This window comes from Anser anser, assembly GCF_964211835.1.
Source record: "Anser anser genome assembly, chromosome: 9".
Lineage (NCBI taxonomy): Eukaryota > Metazoa > Chordata > Aves > Anseriformes > Anatidae > Anser > Anser anser.
The window spans coordinates 15,961,395-15,980,221 of NC_139729.1; the positions used below are offsets into that span (position 1 = coordinate 15,961,395).

General features: G+C 57.6%; 1 protein-coding gene across 2 annotated transcripts in view; it reads left to right on the plus strand.

Annotated features, from left to right (window-relative positions):
- XXYLT1 (xyloside xylosyltransferase 1) overlaps nt 1-18,827 on the plus strand; it is a 42,476-nt gene that overhangs the window by 7,997 nt on the left and 15,652 nt on the right. Inside the window, exons 1-2 of one of the 2 annotated variants that reach the window (XM_083849150.1) lie at nt 10,487-10,574; nt 17,311-17,443. In XM_083849150.1, coding sequence (XP_083705276.1) covers nt 10,502-10,574; nt 17,311-17,443 — 206 coding nt within the window. In that variant the 5' untranslated portion in view covers nt 10,487-10,501. Of the gene's footprint in view, nt 1-10,486; nt 10,575-17,310; nt 17,444-18,827 lie in introns of those variants that run through there. The other variant, XM_083849149.1, reaches the window with a different exon arrangement.

Consider the following 18,827-nt stretch of genomic DNA (forward strand, 5'->3'; position numbering starts at 1 on the left):
CCGAGCCCAGGCTCCCCGGGGACGCAGTGGGAGCGGTGGGCAGGGGCCCTCTCTGCCCCACGCACAGCAGGAGGGGTAGCACAGCCGGCCCCTGGGCTGGAGCTCGCCCAGCCCTGCCTGTCAGAGCAGGCCTCATCCTGCCAGCGGGGCTGGCTCGCTGCTGAGCCTGCGTGCACGCACAGAGGGTCCGCTGGGCCGCCTCGGGGCAGGGTCTTCTCCGAGAGAGGGCGATTTGGGAAGGCCTCTACAAGAGAGTTAAAACCAGTGGGGCCTGCCTGGGGCCCTGGTATGTCCTGTAGCCACTGTGGTTTCACAAACCCTGCTTGCTTGCCAGACAAGAAGGAAGTGGAGCAGACGCTGCTTTCCTTCCTGTGTTCCCAGGCCATCCTTTTGGGGAGGGTCACCGCGCCAAGCCCGCACTCGAGAGGCACTGGCAGAGGTCTGGGGCAGCCCTGCTGCGAAGCCTGCAGCCCTCCGGCCGTGCGCTGGTGTGGGGGAGAGAGGCAGGCGGGGGGCACGGGCTGCCGGGCTCCTGGGGTCTGAGCTGCCTCCCCGCTGCTCCCTGCTGTTAAAGCAGCTGCGGTGGCTGCTCCGAGAAGCAGACGGATGCCCTTCCCCTGGAGACCCGGAAGGCCTCTTGAATATCCGTGTCCCACGTCTTCAGGATCTGGAAACCACTTCTCGAACGCCCGGTGAGCGCTTGCTGAAGGCAGCAGATCACACCTGGCTGCGTTACCAAGTCCCTGCCCAACCTGGCCCTGCAGGGCCGGGACGCCCACCACCGCCTTCCTCGCACGGAGGGCAGCCCCGGCCCCGCGCCTCGTGCTCTGCGGCAGGGCTGCAGGCTGTCCTGTGCCCCCGGCCCGTGCCGTGTTTGCTGCGTTACGCTGCAGGCTCCTGAAGCCGGGCACGCGGTGTCAGCCCGCTCCTGCTGCCGCGTGCTGGTGACAGAGCTCTTCCCTTGGTGCGGCCGCACAGCTGGCACCCACAGCTTCCTCTGTGGCCGGGGCGGCAGCGCGTGCTGGCGGCTGCCCAGGCATAACATTGCCTGCGGTCCTGCTACCACAAAGTTCAGGCACAGCCTTTCTCTTGCTGGGCTGCGAGCTAAGTGCTGGCTTGGTGGCCACGTGTCAGGCAGTCACCGCGTTCCTGCATCCTGCCCCGCGGAAGGCTGGCCAGTGCTCTCTGTGAAAAGGCAGGGGAAGGCCGGGCTGCTGGAGAGCCCTGGCCTCAGGAGCTGTGTCTGGAGGTGTTTCTGGAAGATGCCAGCTGGTCCCAGCCTTGGGATTGGAAGTGCGAGGTGGTTGTGAGAAGGGGTGAGGGCAGAGCGCTGCATGACAGGGAGAGCAAGGCAGAGATCTTTCAGAAGGTGCACGGCTCGTGTCTCGGGGGCCAAGAGGTGCCTTGAGAGGCTTGTCTGTCTGCTGCATCAGGAAGTCCTGCAGAGGGGGTGAGGTGAACGTCAGAAAATCATTATTTACCTTAATAAGCATGCTTTTGTTGGATAGACACCGGGGCAGAAGAGGCACGCGTCCTACCGGAGCCTGCAGAGGAAGCGGTGCCATCGCTCAGAGCCCAGCGAGCCGCAGGGACAGGAGCGATGGAGGAGCCGGGGGCTGGGGACCACGGCCAGAGCCGGTGTGCTGCCGGAGGTGGAGGAGGAGAAGGACTGAGATGGGAGATATGCCGGGAAGCAGAGCCCTGGGGAGTGTGCCAGCAGGCCCGTTAGGCAGGGAGGACCCTTCCCTGCCGTGCTCCTGTCCACTTTGGCACACCGGCCCTGCCCCAGCTGCTGCCGTGCTGGCAGGAAGGCAGCAGTGCTCACGCAGCAGCATGAGTCCTGTGCTCACCGCGTAATGGTGTGCCTCTGGTCGAGGGGCCGAGGGGCACTGCTGTCTGTCCCTGGGGCACGGGACTGGGACGGGTGAGGTGTCTGCAGGTGGGGAGGTGGGCCTGGCTCATCCACCAGCCTGGTGGGGGGACTGGAGCACCTCTCCTGTGAGGCAAGGCGCCGAGAGCTGGGGCTGCTGGGCCTGGAGAAGGGAAGGCTCGGGGGATCTGATCTGATCCATGCATGTAAGCATCCGATGGGGGCAGCAGGGAGGACAAAGGCAATCTTCTCTCCGTGGTGCCCCATGACAAGATGGGGCAATGGGGACAAACTGAAACATGGGAAATTCCACTTAAATATAAGAAAAACAATTTCACAATAGTGAAGCACTGGAACAGGCCCAGAGAGCTGCCGAGTCTCCATCGTTGGGGGGCCTATAAGCGACGTGGGCGATGTCTCTGGGTGCCCCTGCTGTGGGCAGGGGGTAGGACTGCACAAGCTCCAGCGGTCCCGTCCTGCCTCAGCAGTTCCGTTACTCGGTGGCTTTAAGTGAACGTGCTGCACTTAGCTCTTCCTTGGACTTTGCTATTTTTTCGTCTGGTGATATCTGCATTGTGAGTGCTTTGAATTATGTTGAATACAAATGAGGGTATTAATGCTAATTTTCTTGTCCTGATACCTCTACTGTATCTTGGCTGTGTGCTAAAGATATCCGTATTGTACAGCCTTCCAGCAAGAAGCTGATCACACCTTCTGAAATGTCTTCTCAGTTCATCAACCTGTGAGTAGTTTTGTCTCTTGAAAAGCTTGCTTGCTGTCTAGCAGTCTGATGAGGGCTTGCAATGGTCTGTTTGGTGTACAGGATGTTTAAAGAGGCATTTTACAGTTTCACGAGTTTAGGTTTTGTTTCAGAAGCTGCTAGTAAAGCTGATTTATATTTCCCTTGCAAGGGAGGTCAGATGTACTGTGCTGGGTGCCTGCAGCGCCTGGTGATTTATGGGTCTGGCAAGGCTTGCAGGCCCCTTCCCTGCGTTCCAGCTGCACATCCAGGACCTGACGAGAAGCAGCAGGCTCGTACGTTGCGGGCTGGCAAGAACCAGGCTGCTGCTGCAGCGAGGACATGGCATGCCCTTTGGCCAAGGACGGCTGCTTTGCTGCTCTGTGATACTGGTTCTGCTCCAGCCAGGCTTGGTGCTTGCTTCTTGGCCCCCGCTGTAGCTCAGCCGCCTTGGCTGTGAGCTCCGTGAAGGTCAGGGTTTCTGCTGGGGGACCTGTGCTTTTACCCACCTTTTTTTTTTTTTAAGTGTGAATGAAAGACCTTTCTGTTTGGAGAAGGGCAGGGCTGCACACTCTGCTGCCCCCCTGAAAAGTTGTGAGTGGTGTGGGAACGGCACTGTCTGCTCCCCTGGCCCTGCCTCCATTTCTCTGAGGAACCACTCTATGGCCTGGAAGAAGCTGCTTTACTAAGGGTGGAGGAGAAATGTTTGAAGCTTCATTTTCATGCTGCATTAGCATTTTTCCTGGTGCCTTTCTGTGCCATTTCACCTGCCAGGAACACTGCGTCTTTGCAGGCGTGTCTGGCTCCATAGTTTTAGCACCAGTTTTTTGTGGGAGCTGGATTTAATTGCAAGCTTAAACATGCTCCAGCAGAAACGAAGGCCATGATTTGAATATTAAATTCTCTCTTATGTGTTTGTTTCCGTTTGTATCAGTCTGTCTCTAGTCTTTTTCAGTGCTAGCACCCTTTGCGTTAAAGTTCCCTAGCTTTAGGATCCCACATTTATCATTTTCGAAGTGCCGTGGCGTTTCTGTATTACCACGAGTTAGTGATTTGTTTGAAGCCTTAGGGCTGTGGTGATGCACTGACTTTGCAGATTGATGGCTCTCAAAAACTGAGCAGCGGTTGCGTTTTTTGTAAAGGTTTTTGTGGAACATCTGCATGACTGCGTGCATATCGCACGGAAAATAAATGTTTTTTGCCACTCAGCTGTTGCGTTTTTCACTGCTGCTTGGGATCCTTGCCCGCAGAACTTTGTATCTAAAGCCTACAGCTGCCAAGCTATAATATAACAGCTTCTCAGCTGCTGTAAATCATGTAAGTCTCTTGCCTTAAATGTCTGACATCAGTGGAGTTAACCTGATTTAAGCCAGCTGGGGAGCTGGTATGCGGCGTGCAGCAGTGCAGACTGCATAACTCCGTCTGGGCCTCAGCCTCGTAAATCCTGGCTCAGGGCGGCGCGGCCGGGCCCGAGGAGCTGGGGGAGGCTTGGTGCCTTCCAGTGATCTGCAAGGGAGAAGCGATGGGAAAGTTACACAGAGAAGACGAGCAGGGTTCAGGGTTAGGAGGGGTTGCCAAGATGAGGACGATGCCAGAATGAAACGATCCTGGGATCCGCAGGGATTCGGGCCTAGGAGGAGTGCTGTGTCTGGGCTAGAAGGAGAAAGGGCAGCGACTGGGGCCTCTTACTTTACTTTCAGTACACATCTTGCTGATTGGCTTTAATCCCCCTAATCACTTGTCATTTCAGCAGTGTAACACAGAGGACCCGGCAAGCATTTCTAATCCCAGCAGGGACACGTGAAGCAGTAACGCCTGGGCCTGTCTGCCTGGAAGGCACGGCCGTACCGTGCAGGTGGTGGCAATGTCGTGGCCTCAGAGCTCACAAGACAGCCTGCCCGGGCCTAGGTTTGGCATCAAAGAAAGGCTGAGGCCCCTGGGGAGACGGGGCAGCCAGGGGAAGCTGAGGGCTCCTCAGAAGGTGCTCCCCGGGCAGGGGGCTTGGGCTGAGGGCAGGCAGGAGTGGGTGTGGGCTCAGGGTAGGGCGAGGGCTGAGGGCGCCGGCAGCTGCAGTCAGGGGCTGACGAACGGAGGTCTGGGCTGTCAGAAGGATTGTTCTTCTGTGAAAATGTACTCCTCTAGCGAGTCCTGGTCTAATTATGAAGAACTCTTTTGACAGCCCACAACTTCCTTTGGCAGGGCCTTCACAGTCTCCCTCCGTTAGGAGCTTTAGGCATTGTCTCTGCATTAACCCCAGCCGTGGCCCTGGTGAGCCTTAGGCCAAGCTCCCCCATCCTTGGCCCTTGTAAGGAAGTTTTTGGCGACAATTAGTTTAGCAACCCGCAGTTTAGCAGCCCTTTGTAGCTCAGCTCAAGCGGAAGATCTAGGCTCGGTGTCCCTCCTAATCCTAACCCCGGGGCTTGGCCTTGGTGAACCTCAGAGCAGACCCCAGCCCCTGGCACCAGGGGGGAATTTCTCGGGGAGAACTGATCGAGCGGCCTGCAGCTTCCCTGCTCGGCCCCACTGCAACTTGTGCGTGTCACGCTGCAGCCGTGGCCTGGCTGTTTGTGAAACAGAGCTGTTGTGCCTTCCATTTCTCTGTCCCACTGCAATTCCACTGCAGTTTTATGTGTCGGGTGAGATCATCTCGTGTGTAAGTGCCGTGTGGCTTGGGGAGAATGTCTGGGGGGAGCAATGAGAGCCCAGGCAGCACGTACGCTTTGTGATTTTTGTGGGCACGCGTTCACTGGAGCGCAGCCTGCTGCTTCTCCCTGATGTTGAATTCCCTCAGCCTGCTCAACTCTTCTGTGGTGTAACCCGTGAGTCTTCCCCCCTGCTGCCCCCAGTGAGAAAGAAGCTTTCCTTCGTGAATGATCATGTAGGGTCAGCTGTTCAGGACTGCTGTCTCATGGCTTGGTTGTAGCAATTTGCTGTGATGGGGTTTTTTAGGCGCAGGTACCTGGCAGCGTGCCTCCTCGAGAAGATGCAGCGTTTCTCCATGGAAGAACTGGTCGCTAGCACCACAGTCAGTGTGTCCCTGTACGGGTTTCCAGTGGAGTATTGGTTCCATCCAAGGCTTTCTTCAGGGAGCTGCAAGCACTCCACAGCTTCACTGGGATGTCCAAGTAACAAATGGGAACCGTGGGCAACAGCTGATCTGGGAGCCAGGAGGGTGATGCAGTGGTGGAAGCTGCTGGGCTTGTTTGGCTGCCCTGGTTTTGCTGACTGCTGCAGGATGGCCGTGTTGGGCAGGAGGGGAAGGAGCAGAGGGAAAGTACCTGGGGAACAGGACAGGATGGAAAAGCAAAACCCAGGTAACTTTTGTCCAAAGCTGGCAGAGAGATTCTCAGTGGAGCAGCTTCCTGGCTCTCCCTGCTGGCTGGACCAGAGGCGCTGACTCTGTTAGCTGCAGGGGAATCTCTGAGACCCAGCTGGGAGGTAACGTGTGTCATGTGGAGTCAGGGCATTTAGCAGAGCTTGACTGAAGATGGCATTTGACAAATTGGAGGCAGCAGGGTTTCCTAGCTGTATGAACAGCTGGCGGCCTTCCTGAGGGGCTTAGCATTATCTCTGTGTAAGTGTCCTCCTCCTCACACCTGCAGGCTGTGGGGAAGCCATCAGAGTTTCTCTCCCTCTGACCAGCCCAGCGTGAAGGCAGAAGCCCTGACAAAGGGTGAGAGATGAGCACAGGGTGGAAAGGGCCGCTGGGGGCTTCACAGTTCCTGCAATGCAGGAGGTTAGCCCTGGTGCATCGCCCAGGCACCGTGAAGCACTGACTCATTAATCCTGGTGCTGTTCTGGGTGGGCAGGGGCAGGGAGGTGGTTCTGCTTCTCCAAAGCTGATGGGATGCAGCTGAGCAGAACTGTAGCTGGGATTTCTGCAGGAAGAGCAGAGTGCCACACAGGGTGGGTCCTTGCTTCTGCTGATGAGGCTCTGCGTCGTCACGGGGCAGGGGAGGGAAGAGTGCAGAGCAGGGTGGGATGCGAACGCGTTGTTTGATTCAGTTAACAGGATCTCTCACAGGCACATACATATATAATCAGGCTGGGAAATCTCCAGGAAAGCAGCTCAACAGGATAGCTCCTTCCTGCTTGTGCCCAGCCTCCTTACTGCTTTGATGTCTGCTGCATCCTAGGGATGACCCGTGTGAACACAGAAGGTCCTGAATGCAGACGTCAGGTGTGAGAGCCGTGGCAGGGGTGTCTCGCTGCCAGCCAGGGAGGGGCACAGTTCAACTCGCTCTGCTTTCCATACTTTGAAAGCATGGGACCAAGAGGACGAGAGTGAATCCCCCGTCTCATTTATTCCAGTGTTAGGAATCTGGGTATGAGGCTGGATGTGTTGGGAAATTCTTGAGAGAAAACACGTCATGAGAAATTCTTGACATAATTGTCACCACTGAAGTTGGGGGGGTGATACACCTGACTAAATTATTAAAATCACTGGTTGCAGTGCTTACTTAAGAAACGTGATGGATAAGAGAAGCAGGAGCTGGGCGGTACTCCACAGGGAAGACACAACCAGGTGCTTGCTGGCTGCTAACTCGGGAGCTTGATTTCCAGGTGCCTTTGGTGAGCTTGTTCATCAAAGGCTCAGGAGGAAACTGAGCAGCAGCGGGAGAGGTGGGTAAGTTTTCATATGGCTCAACAACGATGTAGAACTGCTAGGGGAGGAGAACAAAGCGGTCATTATACACTGCCTAAACTTATGGCACACAACATAGCGTGTTGGAAGAACCTGGAGGAGGCTCAGAGAAGAGCAGTGCCTTCTGCACAGGATGGTCCCGACTGGTGGGGACCCTCCGTCTGCAGACGAGCTGGCTGAGGGGGTCACGGCTGGGTCTGCAAAGCCACGAGCTGCGGGAGGCAGACTCGTACAAGAGCCAGCGGGCATCACGGTTAGCAAGAGGCAGATGTAAAGCAGGCAGAATTGGAAGCACAGGCGGTTATTCGCCCTGGTGTAGTGATCTGTGGCGCTTTTTGCAGTGGAGCTAAAATTTATCCAGCCGTATGGAGGGCTGGCATGAAAGAAAATCACTGAAGGCTGTTGTACAGCAGATAACCATCGCAGGGAGGCATGCCTGTGTACCTCAGGTGGACTGAAAGGCAGTTGTTGCAGGTGAGCAAGCAGCACGGTGTGGGGGGAAGTGCCCCCCAGCAGAGAGCAGTACCAGCGGCTTTGCAGAGGGTGCCCGGACAGAGGTGAGAGTTAGTGGCCTGGGACGCGCCGGGATCAAACTGGAAGATCCAGTGCTCTCCCTGGCCTCAAACCCTGAATTTGGTAACTTCTCCAGCTCGTTATCTACGGTCGTACTGGTTATTAAGCACAGACCGGATTGCAACGATGTTTGTCCAAAAGCCTGTTAATGACAAAGCCACAAACCGCCTGGGAATTGGCGCAGCTTGGAACAGGCTCCAGCTGCTGGCTCCGGCTCGATTGAGGGGATGATCTCCCACGAAACTGCTATCAGCCCTGCGAGCGCGCTGGGAGTCCCAGCCTGGACACAGCAGCCTTTGTGAGCCCCGGCTTGCGCCGTTCCCACAGAGCCGAGCTGCAGGCAGGGCAAAGGGCAGGGTGGAGACACGCTGCACCCAGCTGCGCTGCGTCTTCTGGCCCAGCTTCTGCAGGGAAAGACGGGGCAGCGTGAGGCCCCCCTGGCTGCACGGTCCCTCGGCTGCGTTTTGGTGCCCAGAGGAACGACACAAAGCTGGCCTGGCCTGGCAAGGCTTCACCCAGCCTTTCCGTGGAGGATGTGGGGGCCGGGGGAAAGCGCTAAGCAGAAGCATCAGGAAATAAATAGTCTTTTAGCTGGAACAGCATCTTCACAAGTAATTGGCTTCTGTTAATGCGAGTCTGTGAAAGCAGCCATGCGGCATCCTGGAAATGTTATATATTGCCCTTGTAAAGCAGAGCCGTACGTGCGTGGCTGGGGGTTTGCCGTGCAGCTGCAATGCAGGGTCGCCCAAGCCTGTGTACACCTCTGGCTGCCCCTGGGATGCCGGGTGACTCCCTGCAGATGATGGATCCTCGGTAAAGCACCTGCTGGCAGTGAGTTACGGCACATTAATCCTGTCTTACACGCTGAACGGAACGACAAGCATCAGAGGTCTGTACCGTGGATCCTGGCAGAGGGAAGCACAACCTCCTCCTCTTCCTCCTGTCAGCTGCACAGCAGTTCCTTGTGCGCAGCCCAGCTACCTGCATGATTCAGTGACTGCTCAGCGTTAATAAATGAGCATTTTCAGAGTGCAGCAGTCCTGACCTTTTGCTGCTGGCTGAGCATTGCCATCTTCACTGAGCCGCACCGTGTCGGGGGCACGCAGAGATGCAGCAGGTTTGGAGAGCGCCTGCATCCCAGATGCTGCAGGCCTGATCGTGCTCTCTTGGAGCGGAGATGTCATGAAGAGGCACAGAAAATGTGGGGCTGCGGTGGAGCCATGGGAGATGGCTCCAGAGCCCTGTGCTCTCAAACCGCAGATCCCAGGAGATGCTGCAGTAGCAGAAGGGTTTATTTTCTGGCAAAGTGTTCCCATTTATACAGGGATGGAGGGAGTGTTGATTGTTTCTGGTGTGCTCTCATACCCTCCCTCCCTGCTTCACGTCTCAGCCGTGTGAGAAGAGCCAGATTCCTTCCCCAGCCTGCTCCTGAGCCCAACTCGCTCGTGGTGAGCTAGCACGGAGAAGAGACTGAAGTAACGGTTTGACAAGCAATAGGACAGCAGTGCCAGCCATTGTTTCTCGTTGGGGTAGTCCTGTTGTGCTTTGTGTGTTGTTTTCATGCTGCTTTTGGGGAGCAGGCAGCAGAAAGCCTCTCAACCCACCCAGATAAGTGCCGGAGGCTGCAGCGTGGTAGGAGGGTCCCCACCTGGAGAAGCAAAATGCTCACCCAGCTGCCTGCAAGACATGTCCCCGCGGCCGGAGAGCCCATCTGCTCCGAGTTTCACGGGGCATTTGGCACTGCTGGAGCTGCCCAGCTGTGCTGCCGGGCGGCCGGGCTGCTGTGCTGGTGGTGCAGCGGTGGGAGAGGCGGCTCTGGGCCCCCCCCGGGGAGCTGCGGCCCCACGACATCCCGTTCCCCACAGCGCCATCCCCGCTCTGTCCAGCGTGACCCGTGGCCCCTCGGGGGGCGTCGCTTCTCATTATTTCCATTGGCTGCCCCTTGCCTTAGCGCCGGCGTCAGTTATTTGGGATGTCCTAGATCTGTCAGGCCGGGACAGGCGTGCGCTGTGATTCCGCCTCCCGCAGAGCACCAGGGTCTCGCCCCTGCCCGGCCGGGGCGGTGGGTTCGGAAGGCACCCGCCTGGTGGGGCTGGGTGTTGGAAGCCTTCCCTGGTCGCCCTGAGGGAGGGGAGACCCTTCTCCTTCCCTAGCCAGCCCTCCTCTCCCGATATGTAGGGGGAAGCAGCGTGGGAGCTGCTGGGATTCACCCGGTGCTAAAACCCCAGCCCTGCTTCCAGTTCAGTCGGGGTGGTGGGAACTACTGGCCCGTCCATCTCACCGTAGCTTGTTAGAGTTTAGCAAGAAGAGACAAGGACAAAATCTGCCTGTAGCTCTGCAGCTCCTTCCCCCTCCATCAAGATGAGAGATAATTTACCTTACTGCATTTATTTTCTTGTATCTCTTTTTGGCTTCCTTTTCTGTCTCACCCGCTCATTACTTTACAGCTTTCCATCCATGCTGCTTTGTGTTTTATGGCAACCTGGAATTAAACCTTATTTTGTCTGATTATAAGGTTTCCTGCTGCTCTAACTCCGGCTCCAGAAAGTGTCTTCACACTCCTCCTCCGGTGACACTGTATATTAAATACACAGCGAGCAGCACGTGAAGCCTCACCCTGAAAGCTGCTGAGTGCTCAGCGTTGTCTGGTGCGGAGTCGGTTAAGATCTGGGGGATGTGTGAGTTATCCTGGACCAGGAGCCAGCCAGGGACACTGGAGCAGGGACAGGAACACTGCTCTGGACCAGGCAAGTGGGCCATGGTGCTGCCACAAGCACTTTAGGGGTCATTGCTGCTGTACCCAGCGCTTTAGCTCCTGTGGGTGCCTGCTGCAGGGCTTTCCCAGCACGCTGGAGGCCTCCCTGAGCCCAGCCTCTCAGTGTGATCCGCCGGCTGATTCCTGGGGCCTGTGGGCAGCCGGAGGATGTGGAGGGGCTCTGCGGAAAGCGTGGCCTTGGGAGCAGCGGGGCTGCACCCACTGTGCCTCGTGCCTGCCTGCCTGTCTGTCTGTGTGTCTGCCTGCGGGTCTCCCCCAGGGCAGCTGGGGCTGGTGTGCATGGGCTGCAGCAGTGAGTTGTCATCTGTCTGGCAGGCGGCCTAATTTTTTAATTAGCTGCTAGGCTGGAGTTGCTGTGAAGAAGCTGCTGTCGTGCTCCGCTGGGTGCGTGATAGGTGTTAGAGGAGTGCTGGGTGACCCTGTTAGCCAGCCAGGGCTCCTCCGGCTGCCTGGGATCAGCCTCCTGGGACTGCTGCGCGCTCCTGGCGTCAGGTCCGCAGGTGGCCGTCCTCCCCTGGCTGTCCTGCTCTCACTCTGAGCCTGGTGGGGAGGGAGGGACGTGGCCACAGCTTGCTTGCAGGCCTTGAACCAGAAGCTGGGAGCTAGGCTGACACGCCTTGCGGAAGCAGGGCTGCTTTGGGCTGCTTTTCTTGGGGAAAGACAAGAAAGTGCTGGGAGGGAGCTTCCCCCTTGTCCCCCAACGTGCTGGTGCTGGGCTCTGTGGCGCGTGTCACGTCGGCACTGCCCCGGCCTCGCTGCCTTCCTCTGGCCGAGGCTCGCCGGGGCTCAGCGACGGGCAGCGGTGATTAGCGCCGGGAGCGGAGGGGCAGGCTTTATCTGCCGAGAAAATAAGCCCTGGAGAGGGGAGCGCGCAACAAAACAGGAAGCTGCTCACAGCTCCCTGACAGCGGAGGGAAAGCTGCCGGGAGCAGCTGGGAGCGTGGGGGTGAGCAAAACAAAGGAAGCCTCTAACAAAGGGCAGGCAGAAGAGCGGAGCGTGTTTGTGTCAGCGGGCCGGCCGGGGCTCGGGTATCTCTGCCTGGCACCGCGGCTGCCCTCGTGCCCCGCCGCAGTTGCAGCAGGAGGCTCTCGGGAGAAGCTGAGCCCATGCCCGGCCTTGGCAGTGGCAGTGGGAGCGGTGTTTTTCTTGGCCGCACACCTCGCAGCCACCGAGGGCAGAGGATCCTGGTTTCACAGCCAGCACGAGCGGCTTTGCGGAGCCGCGCGGTGCAGGCGAGGTCAGAGCCCCGCGTGTCTCCGGGCGGTCGGTTAGCTGCCTCGGGCGGCCGTCTGATGGCCTGCAGCTCCTCTCCCCCGGGGAGGCGAGGATCCCCTTTGTGATGTGGACGTTGTGCCGGCTCCGGTAGCAGGCTGTGGAGGTGCAGGCACTCGCGCTAAGGACACGGCCATCTACCCCATCCACTGCCAGGTTCTGCCTCTGCATCCGAGCACACCGATGGCGTTGGAAGAGGGGATGAAGGTTGGGGCAGCTCGGGCAGACGTGGGGAGCACTGACCAGGTTTATCAAGCACGAGCCCACGGCCCAGGCTCCCCTGGTTGTGTGCCCAGCTGGTAGCTGGGGGTGTGTTGTGGGGAGCTCCCTCTCCGTGCACAAGCCCTGCGTCGGCAGTGTCACCGTCAGGCCCCTGGCTGTGCCATCGCTGCACAGAGACGCAGGTGGGGATTATCCCCCTGGGAGCCTGACCAGTGAATCACTGGAAAAATCGTCATCCGCAGTCTGGTGAAGCAGGGAGCTTGTCTGTGAGCAGGTGGGGTTATGAATAATAAAACTCAAGCCCAAACAAATTTCTCAGGGAAAACAGGCTCTGCGGGGATCCAGTGCTGCTCCGGCACGCAGCGGTGATGGAGCACGGAGAGCGTTTGCCCCTGGGAGGAGCAGGACCCCGTCCGAGATGTGTCAGAGGGGTGTCTCTATGTTGTCTTGGCAGCCCAGAGTGGGTAGGTCCTTACAAACAAGTTTGTTGAAACAGGTGGAGACTGTTGTATAAGGTGGTAGGAGCAGAGCCAAACCCCAACCAGCTCCCATGAGACCTCTACCTAAGGACCATGTGTGAGATCCGGGCGCTGCACGGCTGCGGCAAGGCGATGGCTGTGCCCCTCCTGCCCTCCCTGTTTCCCCCAGCACAGCTCCGCAGGACAGAGGTGAGGGAGGGCCTGGCAGTGGCTGTAACAGGAGAGCACTGCAGCGCTGCTGGAAGGCTCTCAGCTCGCAGAGCCTGGGTCACGGCCGCTTTACGCCGAGCAGCAGCACCCGCGTCCGCCTGGGAAGGCCTGGCCAGAGCAGCAGCTCTGCTGCGGGCAGGGCTTTGTACTCCGATGAGGGAGCCGAGCTTGTGCAGAGAGCCCATCGATCAGCTGCAGAGCTGCACCAGCTCCAGGACGCTTCAATCTTCTTGCGTCTTCTAGTCCAAAGCTATTCAAAGCACTGCTCAATTAACAGCAATTAAGGCCATGGCATCTACTGGACAGCTTCAGGGCTCTGCGTCGTGGTGGCAGCTCTCCTTCCCATGATTTGCTACCTGACACAAGTCGTTATTATTGCCACTCGTTTCCCGTCTCTGCAGAGCGACGTGGTGGAGGTGTGCCGGTGATCCAGATCTGGCTCTCTTTGCCTGGAAGAGGAGGGTTTGGAGCCGTGGTGCTGCTGGTGTTCCCAGAGCAGCCAAGGGAATTGGGCCCCCGGGCTTTTCTGCGTGGCGGCTACCCCAGGCTCCTGTTCCCGCATCTCCTCTTGGTGTCCTGACCTTCCATCTATCCCCTTTTCTGTCGTTTTAAATCCAGGCAAAGCTTGGACTGGGGCAAAGCGGTCCTAGCTAAGGGCAGGCTCGGGGCTGTGCAGCTCCAGGTGCCCGTGGGCACTGAGCGGTGACTGCAGGGCAGGAGGGGCTGGGGCAGCAGCACCCACTGCAGGGCTGGGCCGGTAGCTCCGGAGGGTGTTTGCCCCGGGGTGCAGCGTGTCGCTGGGCTGACGGAGCCAAGGAGCATCCTCGGAGCTCCAGCTGGATTGGCCAAAGCACCTCCTCCTGCGCACCCCTGCTGCCAGGCACGTGTCCTCAGTTTTTGGGGGTATGCTGCCTGTTACCGCAGAGTACTTGGCTCTTAGGGGGTGCGTTGCATCGGGCCCGCTCCAGAAGCTGCCTCCTGCCAGAGGTGCTCCCAGCGCTGCTCAGAGCAGCCGAGCCACACGCCATGCCCCTGGGCACGCACCCCGAGGGCCTGTCCTGCCTGCAAAGCTCTGCTGGTTGCTGGAGGAGGACTTGGGATACCAGGACGTGTGGGAGTGACTTCCAGCATCCATTTGCTGGAGCAAGGCTCAGAAAGGGGGGGGTGCTTGCACGAGAGGCTCTGTGCCAGCATCTCTCCCGAGTCCTGCTTTGGCACAAGGCTGATTCCCTCTCTTCTGGCAGCCAGGAGTCACTGTGAGATGTCCTGGGCACTGCTGCTGGCTTTCACTTCTGCATAGCAGCGAGCAGGAGCTCCCGGCAGGACCGGGCGTTCCTTAAGCCCATCGTCCGCCTCTGGAGTCATCCACCTCTGGAGGGAGGATTTGAGCTGGAAGGTTCGAGTCGGCGTGGCAAAGTCAGGCCTCGAGCCCTGAGAGGTGCAGCATCGGCGCTGGCGCTGCGGTGAGGATGTGTCCCAGTCTGCAGGGCCGTAGCTTGGGGGAGTCTGCGCAAGCCTTGAGCAGCGCCAAGCCCAGGCTGCAGCCCTGCTGGGGTTGCTGTTACGAGGCTGCAGTAAAAAATTACAAGCTTTAAGTGGGGCCAGCCTGTGTCATAAAACTGTCACTACTAATGGAGATCTTCTCTGCTTTGAGTGGCTTAACTCCTCTTTATGTGCAGTGGCTGGAAGAGCCAGAGTTGAATGGAGCAGAGGGTAAAATATATCATAGCAAAGCTAGAAAACGCACTTTCCAAGCAAAATGCTGTCAGGGTTTCTGCACGCTTCCAGCTGGGCCCCTCCAAGCAGTTTGTGCCAGAAAGAGAAGAAGAGCATGTGATCCGTCCACCCCCACGCAGCAGTCAGGGCAAAGTGCTCGGTAAGAGGACAAAACACGAGGATAAATCAGAAATATTAGCGCCTGGCCCCTTGCCAGCCGCAGACAGCGATGGCAGAGGAATCGTCTCGGCCATCAGTCTGGCCGTGCCAGCTGCAGCTGGCAAAGCAGCGCTCAGCGCCGGTACCCGTGCCCGGCTTCGTCCCACTGTTGTTGTTAACGCTTGCTTCAAAAAAAGAAAAAAAGAGGGAGAAGTACTTTGTGCTCTCTGGGTCTGTCTTGGTAGTGTTTCCCCGGGGGGTTCTGCCAGCACAGCGCGGGGACCGGCACAGGGTGCTGGTGCCAGGGCGGGCAGGGCTGGGAAAACGGAGGAGAAGGGGAGTTGGAGCTTCCCCCCAGAGCTTCGCTTTCATCCTCGGTTGTGATTAATTGCAGTTAGTGCTCATCTGTAATTGCAGAGAACAATCAGATGACGTGCCTTGCGGTTGATTTAATTGAAACCTGATGAGCCAGCTGAAGGCTGCTGCGCTGGGCTGAGCTGTGCTGGAGCGGTCCCTGCTGCTGCCCAGAGCAGGACAGGGGCCCCGGCCCTCTCCCCGGCTCTGCAGCACCTCTGACGCTTTGGGCTCCCCTCCCTGGTGCCGCCTGAGCTTTTTCTGGGGGCTGTGCCTCCTCGCGTTGCACTGGGAGATGAATTTCTCCTTTGGGATGTCTGTCTGCTGAGCAGCACGACCGCTCCGCGGTGAGAGATGGAACAAGCTGCAAGACGTGGCTTTGTGGCCAGGTCTGGGTGTCCTCGAGGGCAGCAGTGTGAGGGATCTGGGGTTTTGCACTGCTTGGGGGTTCAGGCTTAGCTTCGGAATAGCTTTAACAGGGATCAGATTTGGGTGTTTGGGATACACGTCTCGTCCCCGTTTCAGAAATTCTCTGCCCTGCCTATTCATCTGCCTGAATTGTGCTAGCAATTTCTGAGGCGGTTAGGAAGGCTGAGGGAAATTGCTTTCAGGTCAAGACCTGCTTTAGCCTGTAGTGAATTACTCCGCCTGGCTTTTAAATCTTTGCAAACAGAGGATTAGGGTGCTGGTAAATACCAGGTGGGCCTGGGGACTGCCGTTCTGCAGGCTGAAGGGAGTGCAGCCTTCCCCTTCAGCAGGCAGAGAACGATGAACGTTAAGAAAATAAATTGAGATACAGCCTGGATTGTAGCTCAGGTGCTGTGTCTGTGTGATTTATCTTTCTGCTCGGGTACTTCACTGACTAAGCAGTATATTTCTCGCTTAACCTCACGGGGCTTTTTCCTTCTTAACTGGGGACAGCGTGTTAGATATGGCCAAGTGCTGAGAGCCCGGGATTAAGGCAGGATTTGCAAAAAGATCAGAGCCGCTGCACAGCCCAGTGGTTGGAGGAAACAAACGTGAAGTGATGGATGCATCTGGAATGGAGCAGTTCGGTTCCTGTGCTGGCGGGTAGCTGCGTGGGGCTGGCCGTTGTCGGCGGCTCTGGGCCTCCAGTCCCAACAGTTGCTCTGGAGGCTGAAAACCGAGCGATTTCCTCCTGCCTCCAGCAGCACGGCGACACCGAGCAGCCCGTCCCCGCACCAGGAGGCTTTCCGAGAGCACCAGCCCCCTGGGTCCTGGGCGCTCACCGATGTTGCGGCCCTGGTGGGGAGAGGGGTGGCAAGCACGGTGATGTCCTCCTGTCTGGAAATAACTGGCAGGAGGAAGGATGAGGGCCTCGTTTGCTAATTGCTGTGAAATAGTGGTAATGAAAGGCCCATCTGGCCTGCAGAAAGCTGCCGTGGCACCTGCACGAGGTAAGCGGGGACTGACACAGGTTGACACCGTCTTTTTAATCCAGTTAGCGCTGAGCAGCCCGGCCAACGTGCTCTTGGCTTTTGTAGCACATAAATAGCTGCGGCCTTACCTGACACGGTGGCCGTGGGACACTGCTCATCGTGCTGTGCACACCTCGCTATGTGCCGGCACGGCTCCCAGGCAGGGCTGAGCTTTGCTGGCCAGGAGATGACCACGGCTTTGCCCAGGGCTGGGGGAGCCCGTCACACAGCACGCGGGCGAGGCTGGGAGATGGGGAAGCCCGTGTCAGGCCCCTGGCAGCTCGTGAGCCTGTGCAGGTGCCCCTGAGGTGCAGTGCGCCTTCCTGAATTACTGACAGCGTCTGCAGTGGGAATTGCTCTCATACTTCGAGGCAGGGCTGGCTGCGTGGGCTGGAGGTGGGGAACACTTGGTGAGATCGTAGTGCTTCTCGAAGTACATAGCGTAAGGTGAGTGCGGGGTGGTGTGTGGCCGCCTCTGCAGAGACACCTCCAGAAAGGGAGAAAATACTCGTTGGGGAGGCTGCATCGAAGCTGCTACTTGCTTCTTTCAATCCTGTGCAAAACCATTTTTCTGGAAGAAAGGAGGGGGTTGATAGAAACAGAACGTTACCGGAAGTGGTTTCATAACTCAGTCATACCTAAAATACAAACTGGTAAGTGCTGTCGTGATGGGTGAAGGCTGGTAGCTTTGGACAGAGGCGGCAGCCAGGCTGCCTTTGCCCTGAATCAGCTGAGTCCTGCCCACTGGGCTGACCCCACCAGATCAGCGGTGGGTGTAATTCCTCGCCTCGCCATTGGTAATGGCTGGTCAAGATTTTGTTTTGCCTTACTCATTTTTCCTCCTTGTGCTTTCAGAAATAACGCAGATCATCCAGGTAGACTTGGACCTGAAGTACAAGACCAACATCCGAGACCTGTTTGAGGAGTTCGACAACTTCAAGGAAGGAGCTGTCATCGGGATTGCGAGGGAAATGCAGCCGGTGTACAGGTACAGTAGCGTGCCCAGGGCACCAGCGTGGGGAGGGGATGGGCAGCGGGTGGCTTTCTGTTTTCTGTTCAGCTCAGATCAGCCTTTGGAACAAAGTCTGGGGAGAAGCAGTCTTCCTGCTGTAATCCCTGCAGGGGAATTTAATCTGAAACTTGTAGGCCAGTCTGAACAAAGTGTACAGTACCACTGTGGTTTCCTTGTTCTCACACAGTCACAAGGCTTTCAGAGCCAAGTTCCTGATAACGAGTGCCTAATCCATAAATAGATGCACAAAATACCTGTTAGAGGTGTGTTTCCCCAGCCGTTCCTGTTCAGGTGCGCTGATTGAAGTTTGGCATGTCAGCTTGCATGTTGGGGTTCGGAGGTTTTGGCTGTGAATAATGCTGCTCTGCCCAAGCAGAGGTGACACCTCCTGTTCCAGGGGGACCCGGGACAAGTGCGTTTTCAGCCACACTTGTGCATCGTGTTAGCCTGATGAAGGTGACCGTGCGGTCTGGTGGCTGGCACTGCCTGAGGCCTGGCTCTGAGCAGTGTGGTTGCCTTGCATCCTGCTATCCAGCTCCCCTCTTTGCTCTCCACCCATGTTTTCCACAAAATATCTGAGCTAGCATTCAGGGAATCCCAGTGGCATGTGGTATAAGCGGAGCAGTCTGCCTGCTCTACCATTACTTGCGGTGAGTTTGAGCTACGTGTGAGGAAACCTTTGGGAAATGCCAAAGATGACCAGCACAATGGAGAGACGGATGTCCCGTCACATAGATCACAAATGGTGCAGCTGTGGGTCCTTCAGTATCTGCCCCCCTGCTTGTCCTGGCATTAAGGAACAAGTAGGTGCTGTTTCCAGCTGCAGTGCACCTTGTATTGAAGAGGTATTCACCCAGAGAAGCCTGAGGGGGGACTCCTCTTGATGACCTGGGCTTGCAAGCGTGCAGATAGTCACAGAATGACTCGAGTTGGAAGGGGCCTTAAACATTATGTAGTTCCACCCCCCTGCCATGGGCAGGGACGCCTGCAGTCCCGTGGTGTGCTGTGCAGATGTTTTGGTCTCTCCCAGAGCTGATGGAGGCTTTGGGACTTCGTCACTCCCAGAAAAGACCTTCAGGTCCTGAAAGCAGCAGCCAGGCCTGGCTCAGCTGTTCGCGGCGTTCCCGGTGTGGGAGCTGGGCGCTGCTGTCCCGTCGGTCGTGTGCAGCTCCGGAGCTGGCCGCCGCCTCTGAACGTGCTGGCGGTGGATTCGTTCCAGCTGTGCTTGAGGATTTACTTCGTGCTCTCTGTGCCGGGTGTGAAACGTGCGCTTGGCAAAATCCCAGCTGAGCAATCTGGAGGGGGTTCTGTTCACACACAGACGTTGGGCAGGATCAGCGGGAGGTGAAGGGCTCTGCTC